This window comes from Schistocerca americana, chromosome 2, assembly GCF_021461395.2.
Source record: "Schistocerca americana isolate TAMUIC-IGC-003095 chromosome 2, iqSchAmer2.1, whole genome shotgun sequence".
NCBI classification, from domain to species: domain Eukaryota; kingdom Metazoa; phylum Arthropoda; class Insecta; order Orthoptera; family Acrididae; genus Schistocerca; species Schistocerca americana.
In genome coordinates, this window is record NC_060120.1 from 97,920,231 (window position 1) to 97,932,842 (window position 12,612).

The following is a 12,612-nucleotide window of genomic DNA, read 5'->3' on the forward strand; positions in this document are numbered from 1 at the left end:
CACTACTGACAAGCTTTTCAAAAGTTTTAGAGAAACTAATGCATGCCAGGATAGTTAAGCATCTCAGTGAACACAATAGCTTCAGCAAAAGTCAGTTTGGATTTCAGAAAGGTTTGTCAACAGAAGATGCAATATTTGCATTTACTGGCAAACTCTTGGAATCTATCAACAAAAAACTAAAAGTGATTGGCATATTTTGTGACCTAACAAAAGCATTTGACTGTGTAAATCACCAAATTCTTTTACAAAAAGCTGCACGTCTCGGTATAAGTGGTGCAGCAGGGAAATGGCTCGACTCATATCTGTCAAACAGGAAACAAAAAGTTGTAGTAGATAGTCAAGATGGTGTCCCAATATCTTCAGAATGAGGTACCATCACATGTGGAGTGCCGCAGGGCTCAGTTCTGGGCCCCCTACTTTTTATTATATTTATAAATGATCTTCCTCTCTCTACGGAATATTGTAGATTCACCATTTTCGCGGATGACACTACACTACTTATTGATAATTCGGAAGATAAGCTTGAGGTAACGGCAAATAAGGTTTTAAATGAAACGGTGAACTGGTTCAACATTAATGGTATTATTTTAAATTACTGTAAAACAAAATACATTCAGTTCCACAAAACATCCAAAGATGAGGAAATATTTGTAATGGTAGGTGAGCAGACAATAACCAGGGTAGATTCCTCAAAATACCTAGGCTTGCATATTGATAGCAAACTGAATTGGTCCAACCACATCGTGGATCCGTGCAAAAGACTAAGTTCAGCAACATATGCATTGCGCATTGTTTCTTCTTATAGAAATATGGAAACCATGAAGTCAGCCTATTATGGTTACTTTCATGCAATTATGGCATTTGGAATTATATTTTGGGGAAATCAGCCACTGGCTAAAAAAGTACTGTGTGTACAAAAAAGAGCCATAAGGATCATGTGTGGAGTCCATCCTAGAGCGACATGCAGGAATCTTTTTAAGAAGCTTGAAATACTTACATCCACTGCGCAATATATATTCTCATTGATGTGCTTCATAAAGAAAGAAAAATCCATCTTTAAGCTGAATAGTGCATATCACAGTCACAATACTAGAAGGAAACACGATATCCACTATGAACAGCCAAATCTAAGTATGGTGCAGAAAGGAGGCCATTTCAGTGGCTGTAAGATTTTTAGTGCCCTCCCTTCAAGAATTAAGTGTTTGGTAGATGATGATCTCCTGTTTAAAAAAACCTTATGGCAGTTCCTATTGCAAGGATCATTTTATACATTAGAAGAGTTCCTGAACTACAGTGTTTAACATCTCTTGTATTGTAAATTGCAAATGTATGCCCAAATTTGTATTTGTAATACCGAATATTTTTATTGTAAACATATATTTTGCAATATTTATTTCTCTGTAACACTTATTATTTTGTAATCTTTATCTCTCTCTAAAATGTATTTTTGTAGTGGGACCTAAGTTATTGTTTACTGTTTTTTGTTTTGTAATCTCTATCTATTTCTAAAATGTATTTTTTTTTTGTAGTGGGACCTAAGTTACTGTTTACTGTTTTTGTTTTGTTTTATGTATTACCTAAATTCTGGCCAAAAGCTTGTAAAATTGACACGTTCCATATCCTGTGATACTGTCACAACATGGATCACCGGAACAAGAGATAAATAAATAAATAAATACACCTATAACAAAGAGAACGGCACTTATTATCAGATCAAAGAAAAATAAGCAATCAATTCAAATCAGACGAAGCACGTGAAAAACGAAGGGTACCCGTATAAATACGGACGGAGCACCTGATGCATAGCAATGACTACCTGGTAAAGCTTAACTGCTAAGCTTACGACTCGAACCAAACTATTGTAGCTGTATCGTCATTCATTCGACCTAAATTGTGTCTCATATTACAATGGACCAACTTTGTTTCAATTTGGTGGTGTGACCTAAAACTGTTCTCTCCCCTTGAATTTCGAGTCTCAAAGTTCATGTGCGGCTTAGATTCGAGTGCAGCTTAGATTCGAGTAAATACGGTATATTACCACTATTATTATTACTACTACTACTACTAATAATAATAATAATAACAATAATAATGTACTATTATTGCAGTTAATCTAATAACACAACCTGGAAAATGTCAGATTTGGCACAGGATAAAGGTTATTCATTTAAACAATGAGCAACTTAATAAACCTAGTATGGATTGTGAGAAGTATTGCCTTTCACACATAAACTGTTTCATCATTCTTGTTAATTTATCACATCCGATTTCAAAGCATGAATTCCATTTTATTTTTCAAATCTACAGAAATCCTTACTAACAAACATCTTTAATTGGCTGCAAAATAAGTAGCTAAAGCTGTGATAATAGGCTTTCTTACATTTTTAAGTCATTACATTTTTAATATTTCCTGTATGTGTCTTCAGAAAAAATATCTACGCTATGAGAGCATTATGTAATATGAGAATTCTCCTTTCAATCTACAATATATTACTATCAATGTTACTAAATTATTGGAAAATAGTGCTTAGTTAAATTTTGTGAATATATTTCACAGGGCAATGTCCTGTACAGTCTCATAATAAAGATATGTTGGGCATTAGTATAACAATTACATAAATTAATGAGCAAAATGTGAAGAAATGTCATATTATTCTGTGTCCTGTAAAATGAAACAAAACCAACAAATTACAAACCTGCATGTGCATCAATTTGTTTAAGTAGTGTAACTTGTACTAAGTCCCATATATACAGACTTCCAAGACTTCCTCCAAGAATGAGTGTCATCCCATCCCAGGCTAGACACCTGCAAATTAAATTTGTTCACTCATTAGCTTCAGTACTATTGCTTTAAAACAACCAGAGATATTGTACAAATAAAGTGAAGGCCACACTATGGTCTTGTTACAAAATCTTCAGCACTCTCTGTTTTCTTTATAAGTTTGAGTGGATCATTCAAAATATATGAGGCAACACAAATAAGAATTATATTTGAGTGAATCAGTGTTACTATTCTGCCAAAACTTTATGGAACATAATTTTACATTTTCAAGAAGAAAACTATATCATCAAGTGTAGGTTGCTTTGGTTGGTTGGTGAGGTCTTCAGTCCTGAGACTGGGACTGGTTTGATGCAGCTCTCCATGCTACTCTATCCTGTGCAAGTTTCTTCATCTCCCAGTACCTACTGCAACCTACATCCTTCTGAATCTGCTTGGTGTATTCATCTCTTGGTCTCCCTCTACGATTTTTACCCTCTACGCTGCCCTCCAATACTAAATTGGTGATCCCTTGATGCCTCAGAACATGTCCTACCAACCGATCCCTTCTTCTAGTGAAGTTGTGCCACAAACTTCTCTTCTCCCTAATTCTATTCAATACCTCCTCATTAGTTACGTGATCTACCCGTCTAATCTTCAGCATTCTTCTGTAGCACTACATTTTGAAAGCTTCTATTCTCTTCTTGTCTAAACTATTTATCGTCCATGTTTCACTTCCATACATACTACAAGTATGATGCTAGTGCTGTCTCTGGTGTTGTGTGGGAACAAATATCCCCTTAGGTAGGCTGTGATCACCATAGGATAGTTTGACTCACTGCTCACACGGTGTGGCAGGTGGCATATTGCTTTCAACTGAGAACAAACCTAGATGAAATCAAATAATAAAAAATCTTGGATGGAATATCAACAATATGAAAAGGATAGACTGCTACTCAGCACTTAAAGAAGGCACTGAGTGGCAGACAGGCAACTGAATAAGGAATGCTAGATATAATTCAGCTATCTGACTAAGTCCTCCATCAGACGTCGACAAAAAACGACAAACACATACAAACTTGGCCACTACCATCTCCGACTGCTAAAGCCCAACTAGGAGAGTTTGGAATGGCCTCAGTAAGAAGTATGAGGGAACTGTTGTGCCATTTAGAATTTCAAGTTGGTGTGCTGGTAGCTTCTGCTCACATAGCTGTGCACAAACTAAAAATGAAACCTTACAAAGTAATAGTAAGATGAGTTCTATCACCACAAACACCTTGTAATTACAAGGCATTTTTACTTTATTCAGTGGTAGAATGGACATACTTTAGTAACTGTTCTCTGTCAACATGCTGTCGTGCTCTGCAGAAGTTTAGCACTCTTCCTCATCATTATGGCATGCCCGTGTTTTTGTTCAGATGAAAAATTAGTGAATTACGTGAAGAGTTTACCAGAAGAAAATTCTGAAGAAAAAGATATTTTTGAATGTGATGAGTTGGATGATAAAAATGACAAATATGACAAAAATTACACAGAATATCAGCCCCACAAAACAGAATCATCAGAGTCAGAAGATGAACACTCAGAACCTGTAAAACAACAAACAAACAACCCAGTGTTTACATGTTTGATTCCAGTAGTATAACAAATTCCTTCTCACAGCCGAGGAAAAAATCAGAAAAAAATCACATCCATCTCAGCATCTGGAAGTTGGAAGTGCAGAGACTGCAGCTGATAGAACAGTGTGGACTTGAATTGCACAAGGGCATGCACCTGGAAGATTATGGTTGCAGGCAGTTACTTGAGTGCATGGCGAGTGTTGATAAGACAATAATATTCTACAGAACATAAAAACTTTACAGAAGTTCGAGCCTGAGAACTTCTCCAAAATGACACATAGGTACTCAATATTGTCTAATTAGAAGCTGCTATAGCTATAATGTATGCACGTGGAGTATATGGAGGAAAGAACTTCCCCTTGAAACTTCTGTGGTCTCAAGGAAGAAATAAGTTCACTAAGTCATGCCATTTTTAAGATTTCATGACAAGTACACTCATGTCGAAAGACTTAAGACCGAAGGCTTCACAGCAGCTACCCCACTTAGACTTCATATCTAACTGTATCCAGAACTACAAACCAGTTGCATTTATAACCATTGATGAGCAATTCTACCCATGCAAAGCTCAGTGCCACTACATACACACATGAGTGCATGACTAGGGCCTCCTGTTGGGTAGACTGTTCACTTGATGCAAGTATTTGGGCAACTTGTGTGTCAATGGAGATGAAATGATGATAATTAGGGCAACATAACACCCAGTCCCTGAGCAGAGAAAATCTCCGACCCAGCCATGAATCGAATCCGGGCCCTTACGATTGACATTCTGTCGCGCTGACCATTCAGCTACCGGGGACGGCCATACAACATGAGTAATATACCAGACAAATTTGGTTGGAAGTCCTGGCCGCAGCATATGTCAGTAGTAAATAAATGATGAATGGATTTCCTTACTTGGGTAAACAAAGTGAAAGACCCACTAACATACCCATTGCAGAGCATGTTGTTATATGTCTTGTGCAACATTATACTTTGAAAGGAAGAAATGCAACATGTGACAATTCCTTCACAGCAAAACATCTTACAGAGCAGCTGATGTGGGAGAACACAACCATGGTGGGTACACTGCAGACAACCGGAAGAGAAGTTTCTCCATCAGCGAAGTCTACTGCCAGATCTTTGTATGCTACTATTTTATACAAATCTGGTGACACAACAATTACCTCATATCAGGAGAAGACCAAGAACAATGTTGTTCTGTTGAGCACAGTGTACCAGTCAGTTGCAGTGGACAAACAAACACAGAAGAAACTCCCTGAAACTTTGAGTTTCTACAATTCTAGGAAATTTGGAGTTGATATTGTGGACCAGATGTCTCGTTTGTACACTGTAAAGTTTGCCTGCCACAGATGGCCTATGCATGTGGTTTTCAGCGTCCTACGCCTTGCTGGTATCAATGCCTGGATCCTTTACAGAGAGACAACAGGAGAAAAAGTTTGCCGATGAATGTTTCTTTTCTCCGCTGTACATACAATCACGGAAAGGATCTGTTCATACATTCACTGCGACCACTGAAATATGTGGAGTACCCATGTGGAAGACCAGCCAGATAGGAGGATGCAAAAGTTCGAACAAAACTAAAAATCTGCGTGTGCAGTGCAAGAAATTCGTAGTGGTTCATGTGCTGGAAGTGTTCAGTATGTGTGTGCAAAGTGTTTTGACAAAGATGGTGGCTTTGGCTGAAAAGATGTCACATTGAGAAAAAATGTCATTTTCTTGTTATTGCTATAGAAATTTGTGTCCATTTTTCTTTATTTTTTGTACTAAATATATGTTTATGACGTGTTTGGGGCTTTGACTGAATACAAGTCATACAGATAAAAATGTTATTGTATAGTTATTTGTTTATTTTCATTTTAGTTTAAATTGATTTTGTATTTACAATGTATTCTTCACTTTGATCTTTTTTATTTAATTATACATACTTTCTATAGTAATTTTTAAGCATAATGCATTTGTATGATAAGTATAACGCACTACTGACCTATAAAGACACTGTACTGAAGCAGTATTGCCACAAGTATCACCAAGTGAAATTCCCTGGTTTCCAGACAAGTTTTAGCATTTTTCCCTGATAAATTTTGACAGCTCAAGGTTACATAAGACGTAAGTTGACAAAATAGTGTAAGGACTTCTGCATTTCTTCTCCATGTGACCAAAAATCATAAGTACTAACATCAACATGTTTTTCAATGAACTGTTTTTAGATGGAGAAAGCAAGCGAGTCAAATGGTATGTATGTTTTATTAAGACCACCATTGGTATTTTTTTTTTCAATAAAATAAAACACATTTGGTGACAAAAATATGCATATCCTTGAAGTCACAAGACAGATTTAAAATACCTTCACTGATTTCAGAAGTAACCTCAGAAGAGAGCAGGCCTCTTGAAAGAAGTGTATAAGGCAGGGAACAGTTGTGTAAACCAACACTATAGGTGACCACCAATAAAATTTTGGTTCTACTATGTTCGTTATTGTTGGTTATTAGTGGCTGTGTTATGTCTATGATTTTACATGTATTATGTGATTATTCTTTTGAGAAATATGTGACTACTAGTGTACAAACAGCCACCAAATGCCACAATTTTTTTCTTCTTATTGTGCATACTTTCTAATATATAAATTATTTTCAAAATGCCAAAATGTACTAGAAGAAATAAAATGTCTATAAAATGACACACTGTACAATGTACTTGTAGTGGGACAGTCGCAGTTCCTGCAATCCATTGCCCATGGCCTCTGGCCTGCTGAGGACCACCACAGTCCTGGGTTCTTGGATAAGCCATGAAAATCCGCCACATTATCCCACACACAAATAGACCCGGCCCGCAGAAGATTGGTGAGACTAGATCTGATGGTAAGGTTTGCATATTAGTGGGAAATGATGGGCTTCAGATCCAGTCTGGTAGAGATACCTGCAGAAATGGCCTGTGGTTTTGGCCCATCGTGGAAGTCCACAAGCGTGGCCAGCTATTCACGTGTCACAGACACCATGTTGATTAAATGAGGCTGCAGTTATCAATCAATGAAACAGATAACTTCGCAAATACTCTGAGAATCAGTACCAATGAGGATAGGTATCAACTCACTGTAAAGATGATTGCTGAGGTGCAAACAGTCACACAGAAAAGACAATCAAACTCTCACAACTAAATTTTTGGCCATAGTCTTTGTCAGAAAATGAGAGCATACACACATTTACACAATCACTCAGACACAGCTCATGCACACATGACTGCCATATGTGGCCCCTGCCTCAACAATCTCTGAAAATCAGATCCAAACAAACCACCCTGTGAAGTAACTTAAGAAGTAAAACTGAAAACAATGAAGAAAAACTTCACTGGTTACGGTAGTTGTAGGTAGTTTGCTAATGCCAGTCCTCCTAATACTAATGGTTGTGAAGTACATATTTTGTTACACTTGGGTCGTAAGTTCTCTCAAAAACTACAAATCTTACATTATTCCATAATTTATATTCACCAATTGGAAAGGTTTTTTCTTTCCTTTGTGTCCACACACACTTTTTTTTGTGAAGTACGACAGTCGTGTGTGTGTGTGTGTGTGTGTGTGTGTGTGTGTGTGTGTGTGTAGTGTCATATTTGTGTCGGAGATGATGAGAGAAGGAAGAAGTTGAAACCTGGTGCTGGCACATAGCCTACTCGCTCTCAAATAGCACCAAGGTGAGCAAGGTGAGTGCCAAGTTTAACATCCTCATCCTAAGGATGATAGGAATGATTATGATGATGTTGTTGATAAGGATGGTATCAACAATATCACATGACCTCACTTCATGAAACAATGCAGGAGGTTTGGAATTTAATTAGGACATCGGTGCGAAGACTCGTGATGAGGGACTTTAGGTCACCACCCCTCCTGTTGCCTCTGCCATATAGGTAAAAGGAACACTGTCAACAGCATGTGACATTCTGCTGGTAACTTTGCTAATATCTTCTATATGCTAAACCTGAGGTTGACATGTCTACATTGCCCCCCACCCCATCCCTTGCTCCTTCTTGTGTAAGAGAATAATTAGAGAACTGTTAAAAAGTTTTGGAAAAATTGATTGCTTTCACAAACATTCTGACAATAACTTTGTTAGTTTCTTTTGTGTAACTTTTCCTCCAGCTCTAACCAATTTTAGTAAAACATCTGACACCTATTTCATTATACCTCGAATGGCCTTATACATTTAATGTTGTATTACTTTTGGAACATCATTAACTAAATTCACCATCAGGTTTCAAGAACTGTGTGAAGAAGATCAGCCACAATGCCATCCTCTGCCTTTGGAAGCCATTTGGATGTGGTGGCAATGGACAAGACTTCTATCCTAGCTACTTTCAACTTTCTGAAACGTGGAACCACTACTTTGCTTTCCAGTAGCTCCTCAACTGACCTCTTGAGGCTGAATGCTCCATGTTCCAGTCTTTCCACTAAGAAAAAAGCCCCTGGCAGTAACAGGAACTGAATTAAGGTCCTTCACATTGCAGACAAATATGCTGATAACTCAGTTATGGAGGCAAAGAGAAATGGCAAAATTTACTTGATTAATTATATCTTTTACTAATTCATCTTTTGAACTACACATATACTTAAAGAAATTTAAAATCAAACAATGGAAACAGGATGGAATAACAACAATAGAATGAAATGATAAATTGCTACTCACAATACAGAGAAGACGCTGAGTCACAGACATACACAACAAAAAGAATGCTATACATTTAAGCTTTTGGTCAAAAGACCTTCTGAATTAAAAAAAAAAAAACCACTTAGACATTCACACAAGCACAAATCACACATACCTGATTATTGTCTCTGGCCACTGAGACCAGACTGTGGACTGCAACAACACTTTATGGGGGAAACAAACTGGTGGGGGTTGTGGGGATAAGATGGGGGCTGCGATGGGGAGGGAGAGACAGAGAGAGATAGCAGGATAGGGGTGGAAGAAGGTGTAGTGCTGCTTGTCGGAGTATGCAGGGAGGTGGTAGGGACAGGGTAGGGCTGCTAGGTACAGTCAGGACATTTGAGAAGGGTGAGGTGCGTGAGGTAGGGGAGGGGGAGAGGGGTGGGAAGTGGAGTGGAGAAGAATAGAAGGGGAAAAAGATGAGTGGGTGTGCTGGTGGAATAGAAGACTGTGTAGTGCTGGAGTGGGAGTAGGGGAGGGGGATAGACAGCTGAAGGACAGGGACCAGTGAAGGGTGAGGCCAGGGGAGTTACGGGAATGTAGGATATATTTCAGGGTGAGTTCCCACCTACGCAATTCAGAAAAGCTGGTATTAGTAGGAAAAATCCAGACGGCACAGGCTGTGAAGCAGACACTGAAGTGAAACACATTGTGAAAGGGAGCATGTTCAGCAGCTCGACAGCTTGTTGGTTGTCATGCCCGCATTGAAAGCAGCACAGTGGTCGGAGTTAAGTTTGTCCCTCTTATAACTGCTTACACAGGGAATTCCACATTTAATGACATAGGAGATGTCTCTGGCCAAATTGGCGTAAGTAGATGGTGGTGGGAGGATGTATGTAACAGGTCTTGCATCTAGGTCTATTTCAGGGATATGAGCCATGAGGCAAAGGGTTGGAAGCATGGGTGGAGAAGGGATAGACAACGATACTGCATATGTTCAGGGCAACAGAATACCACTGAGGTAGGGGTGGGAAGGATAGTGGGTAGGATATTCCTCATTTCAGAGCACAGCGAGAGGTAGTCAAAATCATGGTGGAGAATGTTATTCAGTTGCACCAGACCTCGGTGGTACTGAGTCAGAGGAGAAGTGCTCCTTTGTTGCCAGATGGTGGGAGTGTTGGAAGTGCTAGGGGACTGGAGAGACAAGGTACAGGAGATCTGCTTCTGTACAAGGTTAGGAGGGTAATTACAGTCTACAAAGGCCTCAGTAAGACCTTTGGTATATTTTGAGAGGGACTGTTTGTCAATACAGATGCAATGAGTCTGCCTCATACATTGGTCTCTGATAATGGCCCCCAATTCATGGCATCCTCTTCCTCGACTTCTGTCAGGCCAACGTTATCTAACACATCTGTATCCCGCCTTTCCACCCTTCTCCCAATGACGCAGTGGAGAGGCTTGTCCGAACTTTTAAACAACAGTTGACAAAGGTGGTTGAAACATCTCCAATCACAACGGCCCTCACCCTGTTCTTGAGCAAGTATCACACCACATCAATTGACGAACATAGTCCGGTGGAGCTCCTCCATGGGTGACAGCTGCGGACCCTGCTCCATTTGCTGATGCCGGCACCCTCCCACCCCCTCTCCCGGCCCTCTCAGCGTTATGCACCCGGCGTGGCCGTGTGGACCCGCATGTACAGGAGCAAGGCAGACTGGATGCCCACCGTGGTCATTACTGCCCATGGGCAGCGTGTGACGTCAGTGTAGACGTCGAAAGGGTTGGAACACCGCCATCATAATCAGCTCTGCCCACGTACCCCCGTGGGACTCCCACCGCCACCTCCACCTACGCTACCTCCTTCAGGTACAGACGTGGTCCTCAAGTTGCCGCCACTGCCCCCTGTTGCCGTCTCCCCGCGAGCCTGCCGCCAGCCCTCCCCATCCCCAGGTGGATAGGAGGCTCCCTCTGACGCCCTGGCCTCTGCGTTGGCCATCATGGACACCTCGGATGTTCCTTCCTCCCCGACAACGGCAGTTGATGAGCCTGGGTCTTCTCCCATCTGCCGAACACCGTGGCACTGTCCAGGGCGTTTTCGCCCCTACGCGCAAGTTTCAGGGGGGGAGGGATCTGGTACTGAGCACCGTGGGCTTCAAATCTGCGCCAGACGGCATCGAACTCGATGACCACTAGAGGTCTCTGCAGCAGTCGCGCCGCAACCCGTGGCTCCGCGCGCTCCTAGCCCCGAGTCGAACGTGAGGGCGCCACTGTGGAGCATGTGGTCCCAGTGGTCAATAGCGACATACCGTGTCGTGTATTTAGGCGGCTGCCTCTCACTGAGCGAGGCAGTCTAGTATTCATGTTGAGTCGGTTCATATCCGCTTACAGACATCGTGTTTACGTAGCGTGTGCTTACTTCCTGTTTACGAGGGGGCATTGTTTTGATTTTGTGAGGTTATCTCTTGTGACCCTGTTGCTTATTAATTTGTCGTTGATATTGGTGTCTTGCTTGGTTGTCTGTCGTCCTGCTTGTCCTTCCATTCCTGTTCGTCTGTCTTGTTTGTTCGTGGGCCACACCCATTCGGTCCTGCCACGTTTTCGTTAGCAGCAACCCAGTGACCGTTCCTGTCATGGATACAACACGAAGCAAACTGGCTAGTCAACTCTGATGGAATGACACAAGATGGCTAAATCATGAAAGGAGTAGGGCAGGACTGCTCATTGTTACCGCTGATATTTGATTTGTATATTACATAGGTGGTGAGGGAAGTACAGGGCTATTTCTAAGTGGGAGTTGTTCAAACGAAAACTAAGGGAATAGCAAGTGTAGTATGTAGATATTCAGGATTGTTAAATGTTAAACTGGGCAAGAGATTCTTAATGAGATGACAAATTTTGCTATCTTGGAAGCAGAACAGACTGAAGATGCACAAAAAACATAGTAGTAAGAACTACACATCTCAAAAGGGTTTCTATCAAAAGCTACAGTTGCTAACAGCCAACAATATAAATCTTAAGACTTAAGAAAAAATTCATGAAATGTTCAGGTGCAAAACATGGATAATGGAGAGGACAGAAATACAACAAAAAAACTTTGGCATTTTTTTCTACATTGCCGTACATCAGACTCGTTTAGCGCCCACTGTTTCAATTGCGTAAAGTGTATGGTCTGCACAGATTGTTTTTGTTCTGTTTTTCTTTAATCTAATTAAGACCATAAAAGCATGGTTTTTCTGATCAAAAAACAATACTGGTAGCTGGAGTCCAAGGTTTTTGCTAACCATGCCTTTTGCGTTCTTGTGGTGATATTTCCATAGAAACTTTCATTCCCTAACACATATTTCTTTACATCTAACCGAGAACTGAAATACCAATTTTCATAGGTGCAGCTTTTTAAAATTATTTTTTTAATACAACAAAATAGTTTCTTAAAAATTTTCATCCCCTATTTCATTCCTTTGAGGATTGCATTTTCTAAAACAGTGAAACTGTGTTTATTAATTTTTAACCGAAAAGTCAAATACCAGTTTTGATAGATGTAGCTTTGATAATGCTTTAGTAGTTCTACAATAATGATTTTTTTTTTAAAAAAGAAAATATT

The 12,612-nt window shown here is 40.0% G+C and overlaps 1 protein-coding gene across 2 annotated transcripts in view; it reads right to left on the minus strand.

The window, feature by feature from the left end:
• The window catches only part of LOC124589612 (protein FAN-like), a 201,822-nt gene that overhangs the window by 37,072 nt on the left and 152,138 nt on the right, over positions 1–12,612 (minus strand). For both annotated transcript variants that reach the window (XM_047131569.1, XM_047131568.1), the window contains one exon: positions 2,697–2,806. In XM_047131569.1, the coding sequence (XP_046987525.1) occupies positions 2,697–2,806 (110 nt within the window). The remainder of the gene's footprint in view (positions 1–2,696; positions 2,807–12,612) is intronic.